Source organism: Portunus trituberculatus, chromosome 42 (assembly GCF_017591435.1).
Source record: "Portunus trituberculatus isolate SZX2019 chromosome 42, ASM1759143v1, whole genome shotgun sequence".
Taxonomy (NCBI): Eukaryota; Metazoa; Arthropoda; class Malacostraca; order Decapoda; family Portunidae; genus Portunus; species Portunus trituberculatus.
The window spans coordinates 12,679,241-12,706,937 of NC_059296.1; the positions used below are offsets into that span (position 1 = coordinate 12,679,241).

General features: G+C 41.6%; 2 protein-coding genes and 1 long non-coding RNA gene across 4 annotated transcripts in view; 1 reads left to right on the forward strand and 2 right to left on the reverse strand.

The window, feature by feature from the left end:
* Nucleotides 1-651: 651 nt before the first annotated feature.
* On the forward strand, nucleotides 652-19,250 carry LOC123517473. 2 transcript variants are annotated; one of them, XR_006678474.1, is made up of 3 exons: nucleotides 652-872; nucleotides 14,520-14,612; nucleotides 15,593-19,250. It is a non-coding gene; the product is annotated as an uncharacterized LOC123517473 (long non-coding RNA). The 2 variants fall into 2 exon arrangements; XR_006678473.1 differs by having other exon boundaries at nucleotides 658-872; nucleotides 14,520-14,639.
* Nucleotides 19,251-20,589: 1,339 nt separating this feature from the next.
* On the reverse strand, nucleotides 20,590-23,930 carry LOC123517471 (phenoloxidase-activating factor 2-like). Its single transcript, XM_045277559.1, has 9 exons — nucleotides 23,737-23,930; nucleotides 23,556-23,637; nucleotides 23,252-23,366; nucleotides 22,752-22,853; nucleotides 22,501-22,630; nucleotides 22,259-22,373; nucleotides 21,938-22,106; nucleotides 21,557-21,727; nucleotides 20,590-21,422 (listed from the first exon to the last, which is right to left on the reverse strand). The coding sequence occupies exons 1-9, from the start codon at nucleotides 23,864-23,866 to the stop codon at nucleotides 21,111-21,113; spliced, it is 1,326 nt and encodes a 441-aa protein (XP_045133494.1). The 5' UTR covers nucleotides 23,867-23,930; the 3' UTR covers nucleotides 20,590-21,110.
* A 1,797-nt stretch (nucleotides 23,931-25,727) lies between these two features.
* LOC123517472 (major facilitator superfamily domain-containing protein 9-like) overlaps nucleotides 25,728-27,697 on the reverse strand; it is a 10,183-nt gene continuing 8,213 nt past the window's right edge. Inside the window, exons 8-9 of the mRNA XM_045277560.1 lie at nucleotides 27,670-27,697; nucleotides 25,728-26,714 (exon numbers count right to left, since the gene is read on the reverse strand). The exon at nucleotides 27,670-27,697 is cut by the window's right edge and continues 206 nt beyond it. Coding sequence (XP_045133495.1) covers nucleotides 26,529-26,714; nucleotides 27,670-27,697 — 214 coding nt within the window. The 3' untranslated portion in view covers nucleotides 25,728-26,528. The remainder of the gene's footprint in view (nucleotides 26,715-27,669) is intronic.

Genomic DNA, 27,697 nt, shown 5'->3' on the forward strand with positions numbered 1-27,697 from the left:
TCATAAAATGCAATCTGATGACGCCATTGCAACATTACCGAGGTTTTAATTTGCTGTCTGTCTGTCTGTCTGTCTGTCTGTCTGTCTATTTTCTCTCTCTCTCTCTCTCTCTCTCTCTCTCTCTCTCTCTCTCTCTCTCTCTCTCTCTCTCTCTCTCTCTCTCTCTCTCTCTGTGTGTGTGTGTGTGTGTGTGTGTGTGTGTGTGTGTGTGTGTGTGTGTGTGTGTGTGTGTGTGTGTGTGTGTGTGTGTGTGTGTGTGTGTGTGTGTGTGTGTATCTATCTATCTATTTATCTATTTATCTGCTCTTACCTTTCCTCTTTACCATTTTATTCATTTTTTCCTCTATCTCATCTTTGAACATTTTTTTTTTTTTTCTCTCTCTCTCTCTCTCTCTCTCTCTCTCTCTCTCTCTCTCTTTTCTCAACAAGCAGCAGAGCAGTAGGAAAGGAGGAAAATATGTAGGAAAAGAGAAAAGATTTAAAAAAGATACGTACAAAAAAAAGAGACATGGAGAAAGAGAGAAAACAGGCAAAAAAGCCATTGTCATTGAAAGGAGAGAGAGAGAGAGAGAGAGAGAGAGAGAGAGAGAGAGAGAGAGAGAGAGAGAGAGAGAGAGAGAGAGAGAGAGAGAGAGAGAGCTCCTCCTCTATAGTGTAAAAATCGTATATTTTGGTTGGGAGTCACTACGCTTGTTGCGGGGCCCCCTAGTGATGTGTGACGCTCGGTATGGGGCCGGGCTGGGGCAGGTGACCACCCCGCACTCGAGTCAGCGCCCACACCAACCTCAGCCCCCGCCCTGTGCCCACGCCCTTCTCCTGCCGCGCTATCTCACCTGGGGCGTGTATTCCACCTGCTAACCTGACGCCTGAAGGTAAGTACTCTCTCTCTCTCTCTCTCTCTCTCTCTCTCTCTCTCTCTCTCTCTCATTTCCGATGCATAGGTTTTCTTTCTTATTATGGTTGTTTTTCCTTTTTCCGAGAGATGCGAAATTGAGAGAGAGAGAGAGAGAGAGAGAGAGAGAGAGAGAGAGAGAGAGAGAGAGAGAGAGAGAGAGAGAGAGAGATGGGAGCTATTTCGTTCATGTTATTACGGTATTACGGGTCGTGTTGTTGCTGCTCAAGGGAATGTAGGAAAACTGAAACGAAGGAAAAATAGATATAAACAAAAACAAACAAAAAAAACAATAAAAGTGAAGAAGAAGAAGAAGAAGAAGAAGAAGAAGAAAGAAAAGGGAAACAAGAACGAGGATCAGAATACTTGTACTGTACGTAGAAGGGATGATGGAGATAAGAAGAAGAATAAAAAGAGAGAAAAGAAAAGGCGAGTGAAAGCCTACAACTGTTTTAGAATTCCTGAAATGAGCAGCACAGAAATAAAATAAAATAACTGGAAGACGAAGGGGGAAAAAAGAAGGAAAATAAAGAAATGTGAAGGGAAAAGATGGAAAAATAAGTGGGAGAGTGTTGGAGAAAAGTTAGAGAGAAGTGGAGAAGGAAACATGGGAGGAAGGAAAGAAACGGGAAGAGGAGGAGGAGGAGGAGGAGAAGGAGAATGTGACCCAGGAGGAGTAAAAGAGGGAAATGATTAGTCAATAGACAAGATAATACTGGGAAACATCACCAGAGAGAGAGAGAGAGAGAGAGAGAGAGAGAAATAGGAAAGCTTTGTAGAATAACATGAATACAATACACGGAACAGGAAATATGAAGGATGGGAGAAAATAAGAGAGACAGAGAGAGAGAGAGAGAGAGAGAGAGAGAGAGAGAGAGAGAGAGAGAGAGAGAGAGAGAGAGAGAGAGGGAGGGAGGGAGGGAGTCCTCTAAACACCTCCACAATAGCACATGACCGGCAGTCTGGATAAGTAGCCACTACGCCACCACAACACCGCATCCACACTTCCTCCATCCATTCTGCCAGCACCCAACGTTCTTCACGCCGCCACTCCTCTCTCACCCATCCACTCCTGCCTCCTCTTGTCATCCATTCCTTCTTCCTTCCATCTCCACATATCTATCTCAGCTTCGCTCCCACACACACACACACACACACACACACACACACACACACACACACACGGGTAGTTCTATCTCATATTTTCCTCAACCTTTCTTCGTTACTAAGAATTCACTATCTTCGTTTCATTTCGCTCCAGTTTTCTTCACCAGATTCATTTCGAGCTCGAGTGAAATTGATGGCAAATACGCAGTGAGTAACTAGTGTGTGTGTGTGTGTGTGTGTGTGTGTGTGTGTGTGTGTGTGTGTGTGTGTGTGTGTATTTCAATGAGGCACACGGCTTTATGTCAAGGTAGGAAGGAGTATATACATTTAACATTCACTCTCTTCAGAACTGACGTGCCAACTACAATAGCTATTTGTCAGTCTACGCGCATTTATGTACGTTTATACCCGTGTGTGTGTGTGTGTGTGTGTGTGTGTGTGTGTGTGTGTGTGTGTGTGTGTGTGCGTGCGTGCATGCATGCGTCAGACTAGCGTGGGTTTGGGTGCCCTGATAAACTGTGATGAATTATTGAAGCTCAGTCAGCGTTGGGAGGGAAGGAGGGAAGGAGGGAAGGAGGGAAGGAGGAAAGAAGCCTTGGTTGGTTGAAGGGAAGGACGGAGATAAGAAAGGAAGAAAATGATGAAGCGTGGATGAAAAAGGAGATGGAAGACAGAAAATGAGAAGGGAAGCAATGAAATAGAATGATATGGAAAGGAAGCAAGAAATACAAAAAGAAAAAAGAAAAAAATAGAATGAAAATTAAAGAGAGAAATGGGGAGGGAAAGAAAGCATGTGAAAAAAAAGAATAAGAAAGTAAGATAAAGTTTAAAAAAGAAATGGAGAAAAGAAAACGAAGAAATGATGACAGGTGAACTACGCAAAAAGAAAGAGAGATACGAAGAAAGAAATATAGGAAAGAAGTGGTGAAAGAAGGAGAGGGAAGAGGAAAGGGTAGGAGTATTGTGAAAATAACTTGGAGAGGAAGGAAGAAAGGAAGGAATATAGGTAAAGATAATTTGAACAAAGAGAAGCAATATAAATGAAAATAATCTGAGAAGGGATGAATAAAAGGAAGAAACACAGGTGAAGATAACTTAAAATGGAGCAGAATATGGAAGAAAAGGAGGAATGTAGGTGAAGATAACTTGGTGGAGCAGGAAAGGGAAGGAACACCGGTGAAGATAATTTGGGAAGGGGGAAAGAGGGGGAAGGAATAGAAGTGAAGATAATTTGGAGTGGAGCAGAGAATGGAAGGAAGGAGGGAAGGGAGGAAGGAAGGAACGGGACCCATATGGTGGAGATAATGAGAGTCTTGTCGGAGATAAAGTGGAAGGCAAGGTTAGTCTGTTGAGGTGTTAGGTGGAGGACCTTCTCTCCCTCTTCATTCCTCTTTCCCTCACTCCTCTTCCTTCCATCTCCCGTTATCCTCCCTTCTTCTCCTCGCTTTGTCTTTTTTATCAGTTAATTTCTCTCTTCCTCCCTGAAGAGCTCATTATGCACCTATTATTTCTAATTTTTCACTACTTGTTTCCTTCCTTTCTTTCATAATCAGCCAAGTCTTCTCTATCCTTTGCTAATTTATTCTGTCTTCTGTTTCTCTTCTTTCTTCACTCTTTTTTGCCTTCTATTTTTTTCAGTCACTCATTTTTTCGTTCTAGCTCTTTCAAATTTTCTCTCTCCTCTTTTTTTCTCTCTTTCGTTTACTCATTCCTTTTATCCTTCTTAATAAAAAAAATATTCTTCCTACATCTCCTTTCGTTTCTCCTCATTCTTCCTCTTTCCTCATTCTTCCTTTCTTCAACTTTTTTTTCTTCTCCTTATCTCTTCCGTTTCCTTCATCCCTTATTTATCTATTCTTCTCACTCTCCTTGCCTCCTTCTATCGACATTTCTCTCCCTCTACCTCTCCTCTCTTTCTTCCACCCCTTCCCTACTTCATCCCATCTCTTGTGTCCGTGTGCAGAAGGCAAAGGAGAGATGGTGGGAGTGGGGGTCGATAGTACGCGAACTGAATATCAGGTGTGAGGAACCAATCGTGTCGTCTTATTAATACACAGTCACACAGGTAGACGGTCCTTTCCTACTCTCCCTCATCCTCCTCACCTTCTCCCACCACACCTGTTACCTTCACTTATCGTATACATGTATATCCCTCTCCCCTAACAGACCTTGCTTCATTCTTCTCTTCGCATACTCCTCTCATTCACCCAAAACACCTGCCTTGCCACGTAACACACCTTTCTTGTATTCTACATTAACATACCTTACTGTACCTAATATATTCCACTCTTACCTGCTTCATTCACTTACCATACCTATCTCATTCACCCAGTAAATCCCGTAATGCACCGCCCTGGCTTGCAAAGTTAATATATCTTGCTCTACTTTCTCGTATCTCCCTTATTCACAACATATCTTCATCTCGTTCATTCACTTTAACCTGACTGAACTGAAACGCCTTACTCGTTACTATAAAATACCTGTCTCGTTTATCTGTAACACCTGCACGAATCACCTATTACAGATCACGATTTCATTCACATCTCTCTCTCTCTCTCTCTCTCTCTCTCTCTCTCTCTCTCTCTCTCTCTCTCTCTCTCTCTCTCTCTCTCTCTCTCTCTCTCTCTCTCTCTCAGTACTTGAATCATCACCATCATCTTTTTTTTTACTTCATGATCTGTATTGCTTCGATGTGATTGAGAATTCTGTCTTTATCTATTACTTCCTTCTGTTTTTTTATTATTCATCAGTACTATTCCTTCATCCATAAAAAATATCATCCACTTATTTTATAGATGTCTTGAAGATTGCCATCGTTACTCTGTTCATAGTATTATCATCGTTATCAGCACTACCTTAGCCATTGTCATCTTCCTCTGCAGCAGCAACACGTTCATTTCTAAGTCTTTACCATGAACGTCGCCACCACAGTGCACTTGCAGCATCTTTGTGTAGCCAAGCTGTGTGTTTCTGAGGTTCGTGGTATAGCAATATTAATGATTCCTTTAGACATTTCCAGCACACAACTCTTCTTTTTCTCTTTGCAGTATTATTTCGGTCCTGAACGCTTATTTTTCATTCATGTATTCACCCGGAATCACCATAGCTATCAGTGCCGGATATCAATAATTCATAACGCGTACATTTTGTGTAATATTTATCCAGATCAGTTGTTGAGTCTCCACGGCTGAGATAGAGATTACCTTGTTATTTTCATGTTTGCGTGTTATAGCCATAAATGGACATGTGCTGGCCGTGCCTGGGATCACATGACACATTAGCACCCACGGAGCGCCGCTTCGGCCCAGCCAGGGGAGGGTCGCCGCGGACGGACTATCTCCACACGCCCACCTGGCCATGGCGCCCTGATCCACCGGCCGCTTTACTGCCAAACGAACAATGCATAATTGCAACATATGATCCACGAGTTCAAGCTTCTATCATGTGCATTATCTCACCCCAGAAGTTCCTGTATATATAAGATTAGTAAGATGAATAAATAACTCATATCGACTGTTGGAGCTGGCTACGTTGAGGGCGGTCGGTTGGTTGATCAGTGTGCGAGCGGCGGCTTGTTTGTGAGCCGAACGCTGCATAACACATTAGCAGCTCCCGAACGGCGGTCGGCTCGTCACAGCCTAGAACCGAAGAAGCAGAACGATAAGTCATATGCGGTGGGTGTGTTGTGTATATATAGGTATGTAGGTAAAGATAGGTAGATATAGGTATTTACACACACACACACACACACACACACACACACACACACACACACACACACACACACACACACACACACACACACACACACACACACACACACATACAAACATGCACCGTCTTTCCTTGGGACTGGCTAAGAAAAGCCTCGGGATCACCAAACACAGGCCTTCTGGAGTACTCAGCACGGGGCGGTACGCTTGTCCCAGATACGTACAATGGCACGGGGGACGAAGGATGCCAGATAGAGAGAGTGAGAGATATGAAGGGAGACACGCAGAGAAGGCATAGGAAGAGAAAGATGGAAAAAGACAGACGGGAGAATGCGAGAAAGCCGACGTTAAGTTTCAAACCTCTTACCCGACAAAAACAGCACGTCAGTGGCCCATTGTGGCGCACCTTTGTGAATCTGGACCATCGCTGCTTTCCCGTCCTGCCCTACGACAGTGTGTTTTGTCACCACACTTTGCCTTCCCTCTCACCTAAAAATAGCTCGCAGAAACAAAAAGTGCCGACGAATCAAAACAGGAATCTTGCGTCGACATGACAGAAAAGATCCCGCAACCAGACTGTTTCTCAGGGACTCTGCAGCAATAACGATATCGTCTGATAACTGTATTTTGTTAATGTAGGAAACTTTATCTCTTTACAGCAACATACACAGTCAAATACAGAATGAGTTCACAATGTAGTTGGTCTAGCGTCACCATTCTAACCATCCTTCCTGCAGCACATTTTGCAGGTACAGTGAGTGGCGCGAGGCGGAGGTAATGAGTGTAGGAGTTAAGGGAAGGAGGGACAGGAAAGGAGGGAGGTGGATGGTGTTGCCAGGTCACTCAGAATAATTGGAGGAAGAAGAAAAGAAGCAAGTAAAAGCAGGAAAACTGATAGTCGCGCACGAATTAGTCCCGCGCACCTGTGGATGGACGGAGCGTGAGCGTGTCCACCACCAGTGTGGTGTGTGTGTGTGTGTGTGTGTGTGTGTGTGTGTGTGTGTGTGTGTGTGTGTGTGTGTGTAACGCAAGTACATATATAAAGAAGCATAGACGTGTGTAGGTCACATGAAGAAAGGCGTGTTTTTACGGCCATACAGAATGGTTGGTCAGTCCTCCTAGTACATTCAGAGATATTACTCAATTTTTGTAGCGGTCAATGTCCTTCAGGCAACGGGTCACCACACCGCCGCCTCACCCACCACTCAGCGACACACAGACTATACAAGCTGTGGGGGCGTGGCTGCCAGCGATAAGCGTACTGCAGTAGTATTATTATTAGTAGTAGTAGAAGTAGAAACAGAAGTAGTAGTAGTAGTAGTAGTAGTAGTAGTAGTAGTAGTAGAAATGTTATCTAAAGAAATGTATATTTTCCTTCAAATTCGATAGGTAAACACAAAAAAATACTAATCATAAACCACCAGTGTTACATATATGTATATCATATATGAAACACAAACGAAAGAAACAACAGTATTTGAAACCACATCCAACATGCTCATATATCTCAACCTCTAAACATAATCACTAGGTATTAACGAGAAAGAAAAGATTAAACATAATGATAAATAAATAAATAAATACACAAGTAAAAGTAAAAGCCAAACGATGACAAAAGTAATGTAATGTATAACAAGTAAATTACATTATTTCATTCTACCTCTTATTCTCCACGGCTCCCTTTTACGAATAGAAATACAAGAGTACCTCCAGGCCACTGTGATGCCTCCTAAAGTAGCATGTATTGAAATATCCCTTCGCCGTACCCCCACTACATTCAAGAGGCTTTAACTGTACATATTACACAGGTTATTAAGGCTGTTTTCAGAGCTTTAATGGCTGAAAAACGAAATTTCTTCACTATTAACAGCAGAAACAGTCTCGAGAACACGACTAATAATGTCTGTGACCTTTAAAAATAGACGTAATGAGAGAACATACCGTTTCTGAGGGACAAAGTAGCGGTGAGGACAGGAACGCCCTTCACAGCAGCCCACGTCAACACTCCCCCCGCCCACATCCTCCACCCTACAGCCTACTCTCACTCTTTCACACCAGCGCTTCAAGGAGAAAATAATAGAGGAAAAAAATAGACTCGGTGCCTCGTCCCCTTGAACATCCCTTCCTGTCCTCTGTGAAAAGACTGGGAGAGAGAGAGAGAGAGAGAGAGAGAGAGAGAGAGAGAGAGAGAGAGAGAGAGAGAGAGAGAGAGAGAGAGAGAGAGAGAGAGAGAGAGAGTGTGTGTGTGTGTGTGTGTGTGTGTGTGTGTGTGTGCGCGCGCATGTGTGTATGTGTGAATGTGCAGAAAGAGAAAATAAAAGACAGAGCAAAACAGGAGAAGGAAGCGCAAGAGGAGGAGAAAAAGACTGAGGAGAAAGAGAGAGGAAAAGAAAGAAACGAAAAAAAAAAGTAAGAGAAGGTTACAGGAGAAGGAAGAACAGGAGGAGGAGGAGGAGGAGGAGGAGGAGGAGGATCACAAATACATAGAATCCACCTCGCGACAGCACAAAAAGCTACGCGTCCTGACTTTCCATGCTAACAATCTCGACAAATATCATAAACTATCCCTTTCGCCTTCCTCTCCGCGCCTGACCAGTGAGTGTGACGAGCCCCGCGACGCCCCACTCACCCTCCGCCTCCACCTCCCGCTACCGCACTCCATGGAAGAACAAAATAAATACTACCGCTGGCAACAATAGCAAAAGTACAGCATCATCGTAGCTGTCACCGAGGCAGCGTCTGGAGGGGATTCTTGGCCGTGTTTTGACAAGACACAAAGAGTAACCACAGAAAAAGAGAGAAAAGGGAAGGATTTCGACTTTCAGGAACTACTAAAAAAATACGATATATATTTCTGGTGACTACTATTCATAATGTAAGAATGTTTTTTTTTTTCCTTCACACAGCCTCGAACATTTTTTTTTCTTTTCTTTTGTTGCTTATTGATGTAGCATCTCAGCAGAAGCAACTATGGAATTACACATTCACTCTTCATAAACCTATTGGTACGCTGTTTAACGGTGGACTTTCATTTCTTGCTGACAGAGTATCAGTATTCAAACAGATACAACTAAAATCCGATCATCTTTTGTCACATTTCAAATACCTAGAAGTACCTGCCCTACATCACCTCAAGCTCCTTAAACCAAGGGATCCTTTTTCATTCCTGACTGACGAACAAAGAAAAAAATGAAAAAAAATCTAAAACAGCCAATTCTTTTCAATACCAGTCTCTTACAATTGTCGTCATTTACAAGTATACTCCCCCGCTGATCTCTGGAATCTTCCTTCTCTTCTGTCGGAGTGAATTAAAATAAAAGAATAAAAAACGGTCATTAAAAGCTGAATATCGAATGTTTCTTGCCTTTGTGTGATTCTCAAGTGACATCTGCCTAAAGACACTAAAGCAGAGGTGTAAGGGACGTGTTACTGCCTAGTCATGTCTCTCCATGACTTCCCGCAAGGGAAGGAAAGAAAAGGACAGCAGGAGAAAGTAAAACAGAACATAGAGGAAAATAAGGAAATATTTCATGACTGAGGAGAGTTATGTAAAAAAAAAAAATCTGATAAAAAATAACGAAAATATTTAGAAAAGCTTCCACGTTTCTTCCACGCTAATACATTTGGCGGCACTCACTTTTATGTGACAAAAACAACAACAACAACAACTACTACTACTACTACTACTACTACTACTACTACTACTACTACTATTACTACTACTACTACTACCACTATCTACATCATAAAACTAGCCAGAGAGAGAGAGAGAGAGAGAGAGAGAGAGAGAGAGTGTGTGTGTGTGTGTGTGTGTGTGTGTGTGTGTGTGTGTGTGTGTGTGTGTGTGTGTGTGTGTGTGTGTGTGTGTGTGTGTGTGTGTGTGTGTGTGTGTGTGTGTGTGTGTGTGTGTGTGTACCCTGACATTCTACAAAGCTCCAGATCCAGGTATAGTTGGTTTTCATGATTGGAAATTACTAGCGAAATGGAAACCTTTCACTCAAAACATAAAACCCAATCTATGCCCATGACAAGCAAGCTTTAGAGATAACATACAGTAAGAGCCAAAGCAACTGTAGCAAGTTTATTTTCGCCGTGCTTTACTTCATGGTGAATGCAATCATGCCAGTCATTCCTTCGTCAGGCTACACGTTCGGTCTGGTAGAGAGGGATATAAAAAAAATTGAATTGTGTCCACCACCTAGATGAACATTCCACGGCCGGGATTAGAAGAGTAACAACGCTGTATTTCTTGCGTGTCAATAAGATAAAAAAAAATGAAATAAGTAAATAAATGAACTTAGCAATTTGATTGATAAATTCAATAAAAATTTAGATATTGAAATAGAAGAGAATGCGGCATAATTAGATAAGGAGATTGAAAGTAACGTAATGTTCAAACTGACATCGCTTTCTTCTATGTCTCTATTCGTATAATGAGACAAGACTGAGCTATAACCAAGTACTGATCGCCTCTACACTATTTTGCACTATGTTTCCTTGTTCTTTCTCAATACTAGTACACAGTGTATGGCTCGGACATACGGTACACAAAGGCGTCTGGGGAGCTACACTTAGACTTTAATGAGGAAAAACGAGAGCTTGTCTATCCCAAATTAAGTGTTTCGTCATGTCTGCATAAGCTCTCACCCGTCACTCACTCACTCACTTACTCACTCGCTCACACAAAGTATGTCATGGTTTTGGTCAAAGGTTTATTTTTCATATTTTTATTTGTTTATTTGTTTATTGATTTGTTTCATCTATTTATCTATTTCTTCTTACATATTCACGAATTTAGGATAGGTACTTTTGTAAATTTTCCATGGTGACTAAACAACAACAACAACACCATTACAACCATCACCACAACCACCACCACCACCACCAACAACAACAACAACAACAACAACAACAACAACAAACTCGTAACGTCTGACCACAAAAATAAATACACAAATCAAAACAAGAAACGAACAATGAACGGCAATGAAAAAAGCAAGACCACAATATTTTTTTTCTCTCTCCACGAAAGCAATCTAAATAGCAAAACAAGTAACATTTTCAAAGTAGCACTAGATGAAAACACTACTATATCTCCTGCTGCTCCTCCTCCTCTTCTTCTTCCTCCTTCTCCTCCGGTAGGCGCTTTGCAACACACGTACAGTCGCTTTGAATAACGATGTCGCAGAGTCCAGAGTGCGGAGTGAAGAGCTACTTAATATCAAGCTCGATGAGACCAAACAAGAACCGTGGGATGTTGTAAGTGAAAGTGTTGTTGCTATTCTTTATATCTGACGCATTTGCACCACACGACACTGCTACCTACTCGGGGCAAAAGGACACAGTGACACAAGAGTAAATAAGAGAACGGCTAATATTGGAGGACAGATATTAATGCAGTGTGAAAGTGAGTCAAAAGACGGAAAATGAATGCGATGTCGAGAAAAAGCTTCCATGTTACGTCCACGCTGTAGGCGAAGTGAAGCCCAAGGTAAGCATTAAGAGGTAGTCAAATAAGAAACTACTGAAAAAAATTGAGGTGACACATTCTATATTATGGAAAAGAAAATTGAAAAGAAACGGAAAATAATGAGAAATACTGATAAAAGATCCCTTATTTCGTTCATCACATAAATTAGAAACAATCAAACGAAAGAACAGTTAACAATACAGGAGAGACATTCTGTAGCATGGAAAAAAAAAACATGAAAGAAAACGGAAAGTGATGAAAAGAAATTAAGAAAACATCCCTATTTTTCATCCACCCAATAAGTAAGTCAAGCGAAGCCAAACGTATCAGAGACAGTCAATATCAATGGCGCCCAACATTTTGACAATTCTGAACACACCTGAGGCATGCCAGCACGGACACCAGACGGCCAATCGCATCCCTCTCCTGCCCAGGGCCGCTTGTTGATTGGCTGCTGAAGATCCTTTGCTGTTTGCCCATTTGTTCTTTTGCTTCATCCTTATCAGGTTAAAGCTAGTTCAGAGATAATGGTGTGTAATGGCAGTTTCTCTCTCTCTCTCTCTCTCTCTCTCTCTGGAAATAAGGAACAAGGGTGACTGAATGGAAGAAGCGAGAGAATGGACATGAGGAGTGGGTAAAGGCGGCAGGGAGGGAAAGGAAGTGGAAGAGTAAGGGAAGGGGGGAAGGGAAGACTAGATAAAGGAGGAACGAAGGATAGAGGGAAGAAGAGAGGCAAGTGAAGATAAGATAAGGCGGTAATGTATATAACCTATGGAGAGAGAGAGAGAGAGAGAGAGAGAGAGAGAGAGAGACCTAGCGCCATCCTCCTACTTATCATCATAATCATTAGCATCATCATCATTTTTCACCTTTAACAATTACACTGCACGACAGAGACTTAACCTAACCTCCCCTTCACTTAAATCTGCTGTTTGTCTTGTGTGGATCATTCCAACAAAGCTCCGTGCCTCTCCTCTTCCCACCTAGTGCATGTCAAGACTAACCTAACCTAATAATAAGCAGCGTGGATGACTCTCCTTTGCTAGTTTGGCCAGTAAAGTTGTGACACAGCAGAGAGAGAGAGAGAGAGAGCCAGCCGGTGGTGTAGGCAGGCTTCTTCTCCCTCTTCCCTGACTCAATCCTTCCCGCCTCACCCCATCCCGCTCCTCCGCGCCCTGCTCCTCCCCCATTACCAAGAGAGAGAGGAAGAGCCAGAATAAAAGGAATGGAAGGAAAAAGCAATACAGTGATAGCAGTAGGATAGAAAATGTGAAGATATCTATATAAAACGTGCAATGAGTTCCTGAGTTTACTTTTTTTTTCTGGATAGAAGGGAAGCGAGTACTGCAGGGATCCGTGTTGAGAGAGTGAATTCAAGAGGAGAAAATCTGTCAGTTAAAGAGGAAGTGATAAAATGGTGTCTGGCTCGAATTGGGAAAGAAGGCTAAGAAGGAAGTAGGGAATTGCAGCAGGAAATTGAGAAGGTTGAAATGAGTGGAGGGTAAAAGCGAGTATAAAAGATATGGAGGTAGGGATGAATGAAGGATGGAAAGATGAGTAGCAAGGATGATTGGTAGGAGGAGAAGGAGGAGAAGAATGGAAGAGGATGGGAAGGATGGAGGAGACATCGATGTTTTATTCCCAGCGTGGTGGTCACTTCCTTATATGGAGCAACGCGACAGCCTGCCTGTGTGATGTACCATGTGCAAGTACCTCTTACCCACCCCCCACAACTAACCCTACCTGTCTATCTCCCAGCCCGTCTACGATCCCACCGTCCTTCCCGTCTTATAGCATCTTTTACTCTTAGCTTGTTTACCTCCTATATCTATTACATCAACACCACTTCACTTGCCTGTCCACGGCTGTTTCAACTCGTTACTTACCGTCGTGTCCTGTCAACTTATCTCATTCCTATTCTCCGTGCACTGTGTTTGTTGCTCTACATGTATTCTGTCTAATTCCTAGCTACTTACTGCCCCCGCCTGCCTGTCTAACATTTTCTATCTGTCCACCTCTCTCGTCTCTCCACTGTTTGGTACCTGTTCAGTGACTGCTATCTGTATGCTGTCCCACTCCTGCCTTCCATCTGTGCATTGCCTCCCAGCCGTGTGTAACGACTCCTAGCACCTGGTTAGTCCTGTCACCTACTTTCCAAAGGCCTCAGTAAGCAATGACAGATTTCCTGCACGACGAACCTTCATCGGGAGAGAATTTTAACGAACAATTGTACATTCACCCACAAACACAGAGTACGGGACCTGAGTCAAATTACAGGACACATGAAGGGCGCAGTTGAATGATGAAGTCAATAAGAATGTTTTGAGTGTCAGAGAGAGAGAGAGAGAGAGAGAGAGAGAGAGAGAGAGAGAGAGTGTGTGTGTGTGTGTTGAATGCTCGTTCTGTAAAGTTATCCAGATTTTACTTTACTCTTATTGAGAAAAAGAAAATATCCACCCACCACACACACACACACACACACACACACACACACACACACACACACACATCTGTAATCATATTCTCTCTTCTATTATTTTACATGCAACCATTTCATTGTTTATTGTTTCTTACTATTGAAAAAAATAAAGTTGTTGTTTCTTTGTTTGAAGCATACGATTGATTTCTTTTGTGCTAATGCTAATATTACTTAAAATGATGACGATGATGATGATGGTGGTGATGGCAACGATGATGATCAGTGATGATGATGATGATGATGATGATGATGATGATGATGATGTAGATAACACTATTGGTGCACGTGGCAGTCCTCGCTTAAAACATATCTACCAATTCCACTATCGCCCTCATCCTTACATTTGTCTAGTCTTCTTTCGTAATGACTCGGTACTAGAAACTTGACTCCTGAATTTATTCCGATCATCAACAGTTTTCTTTTAAATCTATCTATCAAGCACAAAACCATTATTTCTATTACTACTACTATTACTACTACTACGACTACTACTACTTCTACTACTACTACTACTACTACTTTTACTACCACTACTACTACTACTACTACCACTTCTACTACTGCGGCTACTACCACTACAACAACAACAACAACAACAACAACAACAACAACAACTACTACTACTACTACTACTACTACTGCTACTACTACTACTACTACCACCACCACCACCACTACTGCTACTACTGCTGCTACTGCTACTGCTGCTACTACTACTACCACTGCCACTGCTACCACTGCTGCTACTACTGCTGCTGCTGCTACTACTACTACTACTACTACTACTACTACTACTACTACTACTACTATTACTACTACTACTAAAGATGAGGATTATCATTTATATTTCTCTTTCAGCGAACGGCCTCAACAAATCCCAGGGAGCAAGTATCGGTGTATTGAAGACCAAAGAGATGCTCTGTGGACCTTCCTACACAAACCAGGGCTGAGGTGAGCTGATCACACCACGTAACGGAGGTAGGCACACGTTATTCACTCTCTCTGATGAAGGTAACGAATGTACAGCATAAGAGCAACTGGTGCAGACTAAACTGAACGTAATCTGGAATCACAGCAAAGTGTTGATTAGAAGTATTTTGATTTTAGACTTTAGTTAGTAAGTAAATAGACTGAATGACAATGGCGGGACTTCATGATATCCACTCCCTGTCGCTGAACAAAATTTTTCTTTCTATCAGCCATACATTTTTTTTGAGCCAAAAGAAACTTTCACAGCAGCAACAGCAGCAACAGCAGCAGCAGTACTAGCATTATTATTATTATTATTAGTAGTAGTAGTAGTAGTAGTAGTAGTAGTAGTAGTAGTAGTAGTAGTAATAGTAGTAGTTGTTGTTGTTGTTATTGTTGTTGTTACTGATGGTGATGCTGTAGGAGTAGTTAGTAATAGTAACAATAGTAAGTTATAATAATAATAATAATAATAATTATTATTATTATTATTATTATCATAATTACAATAATAACAATAATAATAATAATAATAATAATAATAATAATAATAATAATAATAATAATAATAATAATAATAATAATAATAATAATAATAATAATAGTAATAAAATTAATCTTTTATTATTATTATTATTATTATTATTATTATTATTATTATTATTATTACTACTAGTAGTAGTACTGGTAGTAGTAGTAGTAGTAGTAGTAGTAGTAGTAGTAGTAGTAGTAGTAGTAGTAGTAGTAGTAGTAGTAGTAGTAGTAGTAGTAGTAGTAGTAGTAGTAGTAGTAGTAGTAGTAGCAGTAGTAGTATTGTTATATTGTTACTATTATCATTACCACTACTAACTACTCTTACAACAACAACAACAACAACAACAACAACAACAACAACAACAACAACAACAACAAAACGAAGACGACCACGGCAGCAGCATCCACACCATAAATGCCCCTAACAGGCCTGGTCGCGGTGGGCTGGCGGGCTGGTAGCGGCGGTACTTTGCCTCGCTGGTGAGTAATGGCCAGAATCCGACAATCCGGAAGACCCACCACCCTGAGCCCGTTCCTCGTCTCCGTCCCCGCGCCACTCCAGCCCTCGATCCTTGCCCTGGGCTCTTCTCCTCCTCACCGATCCTGCCCCCAGCACGTACTGGCACCCCGCTGGCCAACATTTATGTTCTACGGCCGGTGAAGTGCGCGAAATAATGCAGTAATTTGCATCACTTTGGTCCGCGTCAAGACTTTCCTCTCCTTGCCATCATTTGACTGTCAAAGCAGTTTATAATCATAATTAATTTCCCTTTCGTACATTTAAATTCTTTCCTCTCACCGCTTCACCAGTAAAACACCACAAGTACATGCAATATTTACAACACGAGATGGCTCAGCACTTTCCTATCCTAGTGATACAGAAGACCGTTTCCATCCTTGGCAGAGGCCGCGACCTGGACAACCCATCCGCGCCCTTCCCGGTGTGGCTGTTACCTAGGCGCTGGTCTGGAGAGGTTGCAAGGAGATTAAGAATGAATGGTGAGGTTGAGGAGCTGTAAGTACGTGGCGGTTAGATTACACAGACAAGTCAATGTTGTATAAAGAGACTAGGGCTATAGAGATACTGCCAGGGTTGTATGGGGAGATAAGGACAGCGCTAGGGATAGGTCTATGAGGCGAGGCGAGGCAAGGAGGATAACAAACGTAGGAAAGGAAGCAAGGGTAGCACAGGATGACCACAGATGGTGATGGTGAAAAGTGGTGCTAAGTGGGGTACGTAGTGATTATAATTATGTGAAAAGGATAGTTAGGAATGCACTTGGCAGGTAGGGGTGATCATATAACTGAAGGCGGCATGGGAGTCACGCAACTACTGACATCCTAATCCATGCGAGTAACAGGCACCTCAGAGTGGCTAAACACCGGCCATTTCCCCCGTCAAGAGTAGTGTTAGGGACCATCTTATCGGGCGGGACCAGACGGTGATGGCTAGCGACGACAGCCTTTATCACGAGCCTCGTACATCACTGCGACCTCCTCCCCGGTGCCCTCGCCCGCACGCACCCGTCCTCCAGAGGCCTCACGCTTATAGCTACACTGACCGCAAGCAATTTATGTCGTCGGTAATAGGTAGTGCGTGTATTTTGAGCCGTTTTATTTAGGCAGTGTCAAAGGTGTTGGATGGCGACAGGGAGGCAAGAGTCGGCAGGGTAGGCGAGGAAGTAGCGGGCGGCAGGGTGGCGGCGGCGGGCGGCGGGATAATCAGACCATTTGTATGAGGCGCGTGGTGCGGGGTCAGACCAACCCGCCATTATTCAGCCAACAATGATAGCCTGCCTTAAGGGGGGAGCGAGGGGGACTGGGAACTCCTGTTCTTATCCTACCCTCGCCTGCCCCTCCCCTGCCATACCTCCCATACAAGCAGAAAATTGCATAAATATTTCCCTGAGGAGTGAAAGATATTCTTCCTGAAGATAATGTTAGCATCGAAAGAATTAAATTTACAGCGAGAGGACGCCGACGTGAAAGATATTTATCCCATACAAACTGCAAGGAAATAAAAAAAAAAAAAAATCAGCGAGCATATACATGTATCTGCGTGTTATATATCTGAAGGCACCTTATTCTCATCACGAAGGCAAGAGTGTTGTGCTAAGGTCTCGAGAGATGTCAGATAAGGAAGAAATGCAAAGAGCAATGTCTTAGTACTCATGAAATCTATACTAATGTTATAACTGAGGAGGTAAATATCCATGTATCAATGTTGTCTGCCATCCATTATCGTGTATACTCTAACATGTTTTCTAAGTGGCACAATACAGTACGAACGAATGATTTTATCTAGTTAGCTATTTGTTGATTTGTTCACTAACTTTCCATGCTAATGAAAAGAAAGATATCTTAATAACACATGAACATTATTGCCAGCTGCTCAGCAACGAGGGATCGTAAATCTTGACAACAGTGACGACGATAAATAACTGCAGTCACGACTCAATAACTCATTACGATGACCTCACTCGTCAGCCATTAGTCCCTCGGCTGCAGTGGTTCCTCCCAAGCCCAATGAAATAATCTAGTTTGAGTCTATACTTTGAAAGACATCACTGACAGGAAAGGAGAATAATCGAATGATTTGCACCTTTTAGAGATTATTATATACTTATTCAAGTACCTTGTGATTGTTCATAATGATGTAACAGGTGTCACAAATTCATTAACAGCCAGAGAGATTAACACAAAAATACTGCGACTGCATGCACCTCCATAAACCATAACATACCACTTTACCGAAGTCACTAATACGTATTCAAACTAATGAGAATTCTCTAGTATTTACCAGCCCTCTCTAAACCCACGAGGCCCCAGCAGCACCCACGAGGACCCGCCGCAATCCGACCCGCATCGTGCATCACTACGGGCGTCGCCACAGAGCGGGCGGGCGGTAATTTGTGGCATCAATAACAGGTATTATCCAAGGCGACTGGTCCACGCTGCCCTACTGAACCCATTACCCCATTATCACAATTCCTTTTTTAGATCAATTAGCAGCTCGTAAGGCGTAGTGACGGAACAATGAGGCTATCCAGTCAATGGCCGACTAGTGTGGGTGAGTGTGGTCCAATAGAATAACGTGCACAAATCTGGTGTTACTAGCATCCAGCGTGCATGGGACAGATCTGACATCCTTTCAATAACTCAAAATGTTGCCTGTAGCTATCTTTTATCATGATGATGTATGTAAGAAAAATATTATCCTTATTTCAGAAGTAACAGTGCATGAAAATAGCTGGACCAATATTTTCTTCTTTTGTAAAAGAAAAAAAAAATCAGGAATACAATGCCATGAAAGAAGAGGCGGCGGCATGACATACAACGCTGCTCTTAATTCTCTCTCTCTCTCTCTCTCTCTCTCTCTCTCTCTCTCTCTGGACCGGAAGAAGACTTCTAAGCCACATTTGAAGCCCGCTGTCAAGGAAAGTTTTGGAGTCAGTTAGGGTAAAGTCTGCACTATCAAGAGAGCTATCCGTCGACAGTACTGGAGCCAAACAACTGTCATGGAGTTGCTCTCTTTATGGACAGGCTAATATGCACCGGAACATCGAGAGAATATCCCCACATCTACAAAAACTCGCATACTTTGAAGACATTTTATATATCATATTTAAGATTTGTTGTATCACTTTAATATAAGTAAATGTGATAGTATATATATATATTGGTATTTTAGTAGAATAATGCTATACTATATAGATATGTGACGTGCAAATGTCATTTTCGAAATAATAAAAATATTTTGTTCGGATTGTTTGCGTGAAAACACACCAATAAAAGATACTAAGAGCAAACAATAAAATTAAGGTTGTGTTTGCATGTACTGAAAACATGATCAACACACTGTCAAATGTTACAATCTAATTGAAAGGTAATATAATCATTTGTTGGTGAAAGTCTGTTGGCGGAATACCTATAAAAGCAGTTCAAAACTCCAAACCCACTTGAACGTTTTCATTCTTCTTCTCATTACCTTAATGTGTAACCAGCGTTTCTTCTCGGCAACGTATGGCTGGCTTCCCCAGAATCAACTTAATGTCCTAAGTTAATAAAGTAATACATTAATATTAAGAGGAGCGTGTCCCTGCTGCCTTGTAGTGATGGCTGCTAGCTTCCTGATTTTGAGTTTGTTGTTAGCATCTCATTAAAGCTAAACAAACAAGAAACATCACGTAGGTAAGGTCTAGTTAGGTGGAAATAGCGACATCATCTAGATCTAGGCTTTGGCGGCCATCACAAGCCTATCAGGACCACGCGACTCTTCTCAATAGTTACCAAGTATTAATAAGTAAAAATCAGATAAAATATGGTAATATCAGATCATTCCCCCGGTGCAGGACGTTCTTGTGTCGTGAAGAAATTTAGTAACATTACTGTCCCTATCATGTAGTAGATCATTGATATAGGTACTATACTAAAAACAAAGATCATAAATCCGGTCTTTGTGGCACTCCAATCATTACGTAATCCCAGTCGTGAAGTACAGAATCGTTAGTTAGTCTTTCGGAAATCGTATACCTGAGTAACACTTACCAGTCACTTGTAGTGCCCTGCAGGATGCCACACAGCGAGTCACCGAAGGCTGGCTGATACGCTTCTAGGCTGTAGCGCCACAACAGTGGTGGCCTGCCACGGACACCACGGGTGGGTATAGCATCAACAAATTGCTAGTGTCACTACTTACTTCACTATCATCATTCACACCGTCACTCTCAGGGCAATTATGAGGAGCACATGCAGGTAGTTGTACACATCCAGTGAACCACAATGTACGTAAAGAAAGACCCACTCTGCCACATGTTCAGAACAAAACAGATTAATATACAGTATCAGCACCATTTTAACTACCAAATACTTATCAGCAAGCCATATTGATACTAAGAGTCTGCAGCAAAGTCCACAATACACCTGTCACTCACTAATCACCACACGTAATTGGAGCAGTGGCGCCACGGGCATCAAAGGTAACTCGAGCAGCATACTGCCGCGCACAAAGCTCGCGCAAGCACATAATGAGTCTGCATGACAGAGCGTGAAAGATATTTGGCACCTGCACTCATTGTAGTAGGCATACACTCATACAAGACAATGAAGTGAATTATATTAGTAAATTGTCGTTGGTTCTTTCTCTGCCCAAGACGCACTAGTTGGCTCCTCCCACCTGTTTCATTGGCTGGACTCGGTGTATCCGAACACTAATTCTCTCACTTCCCTGACTGTCTCTGACTCACACCGCTAGGGTCAAGGACAATATATCCCTAATGACCACCTGCATTCCTCTGGTCATCCTAATCTGCCCGTTAGTCCAGCGTTTGGTCTCCAAATAATTATTTTTCCCCTTATATTCTTTCTTGGTTCCGGAATCTCAGACGGACAAAGCTTAATAACCTTAGGAAAAGAGGAATTATGATTTTTTATTAATCATTTTAATTTTGATTTAATTATCTAATGTTTATCTTCTTGCGGGGAGTGTGTGAGTCATACGAAGCAAGTCTATTCCATCATGCGTAGTGTAATGCATCAGCTTGAAAGGCACATTAGTACAAGCTTGAAAGGCACATTAATACAAAGAAAACTCAAATATAAAGTATTAATGCAAAAGTATTAATGAAAAAACATTTCAAATATAAAGTGCTAATACATCTAAGAATATCAACCTCACAGCTTCACATATGTATATTGATAAATTTGATAAATCAGACAAAACAAGTAAAATATTTTACAAGCCAACAATATTGATAGGCGAGAGAGCTTCCACTTCGAATTTAAGAACATTTTGAGCATTTGTCTTAGTTATGTTAATTGTTAACCTCTTCTACTTAGTTACCATTAATTATGCACGTTTGACTTCCATAATACACTTCCTTTCTTTAGGTTACTTCAAAGCGCCACTGGTCGGCAACAAATACTACACTTGCAGAACACGAGGCCTCAGGATGTGGTGGTGGTGGTGTTCGGCGTCTGGTGGTCCGTTGCGGTCCTCTTTTTATAATGTGGGCCTTTGTCATAAAACAGGTAGTCATAATCTTTTAGGCCACCTGCGGGACTGATTATTGTATGAACCCAATTAATCTTCTTTACTATATCGGTAACTATAGTAACCGAGTCCTCCCCGCACACAGGAGAGCCGAAAGACAATATGCCGGCCACGAAGTAGTGTTCGTCTTCACAGTCGTGTTCGTGGCATGCGTCAGGGCCCTCATTGTTGTCCAAGGGGCACACCACCGCACCGCCACCGTCGCCCTGTCTCACCAGACCAGAGCAGACTTATTAGTTGCTATAATTACTACAATTACTATAAATGAATATAAATTAATAAATACATTGAAAATTTCACTAATTTTCCGTAGTGCTACAAGATCACTACATTCCCTCACCGTACAAGCATCGCGCCCATAGCCCCCAACAATACACTTCTGACTGTCAGGGTCCAGAGTATATTCATCACTAATGTGAGGGATGGAGGCGTACAACTTGTCTGCGCACTCCTCTTCTTCGGAGGAGTAAGTCACCGAGGTGGCTTTGAGTATATTACTTCCAAGAATAGGCTGAGAAAGAAAAAAAAAACGTACGTAGTCTTTTTACAACAATATATATATATATATATATATATATATATATATATATATATATATATATATATATATATATATATATATATTTTATTAGTGTTCCGCAACTATTCTTAGTCGTGAAACTTCTTAGTTTTTCAATCACGTCGGTTATCGAACAAGAGCTAAAAGAAAATTATCACCAACCTTGTAAGCATCATCTCCCCATCCGACTATGAAGCATTTCTGGTCATCCTTGAACTTGTACGAGTCCTTCGGAAGACACGCTGGGGCGATGTGAGGAGTTTTCGTTGTGTCAACTGGTCTGTTCATCTGAAGAAGCGCGATATCGTTCAAGAACGTTGCCGGGTTGTACCTAGGGAAAAAAAAAGGTGGGATAACAATGAGCGTCTCATTGATGAGCGTTTCCCAGCACATCGTTTTATATTATTTATATACAGCAACATTGACGCACATGTTTCAAGTTTGTGGGACACAGTGGAACAAGACTTAATACACAACGCTTACCCACTGTGAATGAAGACCTTGCTTATTCGTCTCTCCACGGCAGGAAATAGTTCGCCAGATGTGCTATACAGGTTCCACTCGCCGAGATGAGCCTTCAACCTATTCCTTTTGATTCCTGTGTAAGGCACGGAGCCACATTAAAAAGAAAATTAGTCTACAACGTATGAAGTTAATCATTGCAATAAAGATAAAGTTAACAACAAAGTTAATTTAGCTAGCATTAGCGTAAACTCTTCACTCGCCTTTGACGCAGTGAGCGGCAGTCAGCAGCAACACAGGGTGGATCAGAGTGGCACCGCAGTGGTATCTGTATGTAGTTAGTTGTCGCACGAACGGCAAACGGTGATGCCTTTCTCGGACGAGCAACGCCACCTTCGTGTATAATGTGACACTATTAACTACAAGTAGAAAGTAAGAGTACCCAAACAATTTCAAGTACTCACATTGGACATCACCACAACCAGTAGCGAGGTACGTGCTTACGTGTACTTACGTGCCACGGGTACTCTCCAAAGCTTGTAAATCCTTTATCACCGATGTATCCTGTGGACACTCGTGCCATGTCCTTCGGTGAATGGTATCTTACTCCACACTCCTGAATAATTAATGCAAGCAAAGTTTAGGTCAGCTCAAAATCTATTCTAAGCTAGAGACAAATTATGTTAAAACCACACCTCGCTCTCCTTTTCGCCACCCATGTTTTCAAAGTCATCAGCAATCTTCTCTGTTACAACCCAACTTTCTTAATGGTATCAAGTGTATGTTCCAAAAGTATCATCTATGGAACTAGTAATCCGTTCACCGGTCATCACGCGACTTCGTGTGTTTTGCATGTGGTCATGATGTATCCTCGCGACTTCGTGTGTTTTGCATGTGGTCATGATGTATCCTACACTAAGTTTAGCTAGCAATTATACACGGATTACAATCACCTTATGATTAACATTTACAGGAATATTTTTCAAGATATAATCTAAGTTTATCAATACTTACATCTTTGTGCCTGTAGTTATGCAACACTTCCTTAGCAAATTTTGATAAAGGACTTGCGTACAACTTGCCATAACGGTCGTCGTAGTAATCCATGCCATACGAGCTCTTGTCGTACCTAACAACATAAGAAATATCTAGCAACAGAAAAAAAAATTTAACAAGAGAAAAACAACTAAAATAATTGAATCCCTGCTGTATTTGCTATAAAGCAATTACATATATACAGGTATGTACTGGACAAAGACCGCGACAATTTTAACTTGGAATGTAGTTATAAAAGACTACCCCGTCAGTTGACACTTACCTATCTCCACGGACCTGCAGGCAGCACACGAGGTGGCCCCGATGCCCCGCTCCACAAGCACTTGGGTCCCTCGGCCGCACAGCTGAAGACGCATCACATTTAATGCCAATTATTTGCTCTACAACCACGTAACAAAATTTTCAAGATGACACAGGTTTATGAAAAGTCTTAATATACTTACTCCCGTGTTTACAATGGTGCTTGGGGATACACTCTGCTCTCGAGGGACAACCGTCATCATACATCCCTGACACCATGCACACCCACCACATCGCAACACAAAGGGCACGAGTGATAGTACCGTCCTTCATGCCTGCACCAGATAGTTCCTGTCCTCCTGTCTTTAAGTATCACACTGCTGAAGGAACAGTCCTTTGACGTTCTTCTCTCCTACGTGGCATGACGTCAGTGAAATCATTGCTTCGTCTCGGGGTTTGAATGCTTTGGATGTTCGTAAGTTTTTGTCTTGTTTCTCCGAAATTAGCAAGAACATTGAAACTTTACAAGACATATTAAGTGCTCTCAGATTTTTGTAATAATAATAATAATAATAATAATAATAATAATAATAATAATAACAATAATAATAATGTGTGATAATGATAATGACATATAAGAATAGTAGTATAAGTAAATAACAATAATGATAACAATAATAACAAGAAAAATAATGATAATAATTAGAAAACAATGATGATAATAGTAATTAAACCAAGAAACCAAAGCAATGAAAGTATTAAACTAATGGGGTTTCTTTTGTTTCGGAATAAGAAAGAAAACAATAATGAGCGCACAGAAAATCTGTCCGAGACCATAAACCATCTATTCCAAGTTCTCAGAATGGGGTGGGCTGGCTGCGACGAATAACCATTAGAAAAATTGTTTTATCAGCGAACTGTGCTCACCACTCATCTTTGCTTCGTGATTGGAGGTAAAGGTATGAATTAGAGCGATTTTCCAAAGTTTTATTAAGTACTCAGTACATATCATGATTCTTCTTATCTCTCATTCATGACTTTCCCTATCATAGAATAACTAGGTACGACCCACCTGCACTCACAATCTCGAGACTGATCAGCTTCAAGATCTGAATTTGTTTTCGACTGATCAGTTTCAGATACAATGTGTGTGTGTTTCACTGTTTGATCTGCTGCAGTCTCTGACGAGACAGCCAGACGTTACCCTACGGAACGATCTCAGAGCTCATTATTTCCGATCTTCGGATAGGCCTGAGACCAGGCACACACCACACACCGGGACAACAAGGTCACAACTCCTCGATTTACATCCCGTACCTACTCACTGCTAGGTGAACAGGGGCTACACGTGAAAGGAGACACACCCAAATATCTCCACCCGGCCAGGGAATCGAACCCCGGTCCTCTGGCTTGTGAAGCCAGCGCTCTAACCACTGAGCTACCGGGCGTGTGTGAGTGTGTACCAGTAGGTACCTGAGGGACCTTTTAGATAATGATGTTGATGATATTGTTGATGGGATGAATTTTATGAAAGCACAAGTCAGAAATTCGACATCGTCGCGTCTGATCACGTATATGGCAATGAACCCCAATTTAGATGTTCATGAAGTGTATAGGTCGCGCACTTACTTACTTGAACAGCACCGCATAGCATTCACATAGTTCCATGTCAGTGCCCACTCGCTAGCAGTCGAGGAGGGACGGTGGAATAGACGTGGGCTTGGTCGTTTGCCCCTCGAACTAAGACTGTGTGCATGTGGTGCGGTGCAAACAGAGTCACATGTGTTACTGGACTGCCCTCTGACTCAGCAGTTAAGGCAGTATTATGATTTTGAAACAATTCAACAGGTTATGAATCATGATCCACCCCAATGCTGTGAGATAATTTTTAAAGCGTTGTCGAGTTTTTAACGGTTTTGGGTTTTTTACTGTTAAATGTATGTATATTAGTATTTCCTTGTGCATAACATTTCATTTGTGTTCTTTTAACGTTTATTTAGGTTTTGTTTTTATCTGTATTGTGAGGTTGTCATTTCAATTTGTTTTATGGTATGTTGTGTTTTGTGTCTTCTTAAAAATTGTAGAGTTTTTTGGTTTTAGTTCGTTAACTTTTATTTGTAGTATGCTTTGCAGTTTTTATTAGTTTTTTTTACAGTTTTAGTTTGCATCGTTTATTTTCTTTTATGTAATGTAATTGGTATTCAATTGAATAATATTAGTTTGTTGGAATTTATTCATGTATAGGTATAAAGTATAATATATTGGACCAAAGGTATGCTGTAGGCAATATAATTGTAACTTACATATTTGTGGTCAATAAACATCTATCTATCTATCTATCTATCTATCTGTGTCTGTGTCTGTGTCTGTGTGTGTGTGTGTGTTTAAGACTTAGATTTGTTCACGGCATTTCATTCCACACTAATATCTGCTTCTCACAAATCCTGAATCAGTAATTCCCAAGAAGAGCAGCGCACAGAGTCCACTGGAGCCACCCATGAGGAGAGGAGCTTGTTACCGAGTGACTGGCACACACAACGGTGCAATCAGGAGCTTATCTCCAATTAAGAATGTGACAGATCCCAGCCTGTTCATTTCTATAGAATGGATTATGAAGCTCTGTTTAAGTAATCAAAATAAGAACTGTAACAAGCACCTCTCGCCGCACCTGCACTAAAATGCATAAGTATATTTTCGTTGTTTGTGGTACTCATTCATGGCACATGACCTAAGCTCACTCCCTGGAAACTTAAAACCTTGTCCTGGACACCACCAGTCTGTGACCAGTGCGAGTAACCTGTCTGCACGCTATTAGATGCTCGTCACCTTGTCATCGACCGCACTCTTACATCATTTAATTGATTCCTAAATCAAAGTCAGACAATGTACATTTGTGCACGTCAGTCATGGTCCCTCACACGTAGTTTAGCTTATACACTATATATATAATCCCTGTCGAAATAAATGTCACAGTAATGTCAGATTGTGCTGTTACCTATAACTCTTTCAGCTTTACTTCGCGAGACACATAGCCAGCAAATGTTGCCCCGATGGCGGCTGACAGCGTCCCTATGAGGCCAGGCCCATAAAGGCTGGCTTGCTGAGCCGCACCAGCCACAAGCGGCGTAATCATCCGCGCCACGGAGGCAATGCTCTGCCCGAAGCCAGTGATCGAGCCAACCTGCGGTAAAGAAGACAGGTGTTAACTGATCATTACATTAACATATAGAGATAATAGTGTACTTCCGTCAAATACATTGTGTGTATGTGTGTATGACATATGCATGCGACAGCATTGTCTAGGATCTTAAAATCAATAAAAATTATCAATAAAATTAAAATTCACAGGTAGAGGTAGTCTCGCCTCCGTAAACCGTGGTCACTTTTTTTTTTTTTTTTGCGTCAAAGAGCACCCAATAAGCGCTTTTTTACTAAATACCCATTCTTAATGGTCAAATAACATTAACAAGCATTTTACATTATTGAAGCAGACACAACATTTCAGAAATTAGATTCGAGATGGTTAACAGGTAATATCGATGATGTCTTATCGGCTGTACACAGCTACTCCAACATACCTCATCATAATGAGGAAACATATTAGTACTTACTGTTCTGGTTTGCAACACGAGTCTTGCAACTTTTAGGAGCTGCATCAAATGAATTAATAGTGGTACTACATTCACTATCAACCACTCCGTAAGTCATAACGCACACATATCATCAATCTGTTTTCAGCTGCCAATAGCTGAGTTCATTTTAGTACAAGATCATCCGCAATAATCATGAAATCGTTTAACATGCCAACCTAACATGTTAAACGAGTATGTTAAGATGTCAGGTGTCCTGGCAAGGTTATTGAGTTACAAGGAAGGCTTACTGTAGTTATCTTCTGCAGGGGAACCTGGGGCTACCTCGTCGTGTTTTCGAATCCCAGAATCTTTAAGTTGTGATCGAAACAAGCTAATCACTACACCATTTGGCAATTACATCTGCTATCACCCCAATGATTTTCAGAATTTAGAAAATCTTTATTAATCGGCGTCTTTCAAGCTGGCACACGCTAGAAAAGATAAAGATGGGAAATTATGACTGCTTCTCGATTAATTTCTCTAGACTGGAGGAAATAAACTCACCTGTGACGGCTTGCAGCGACCAATTGTG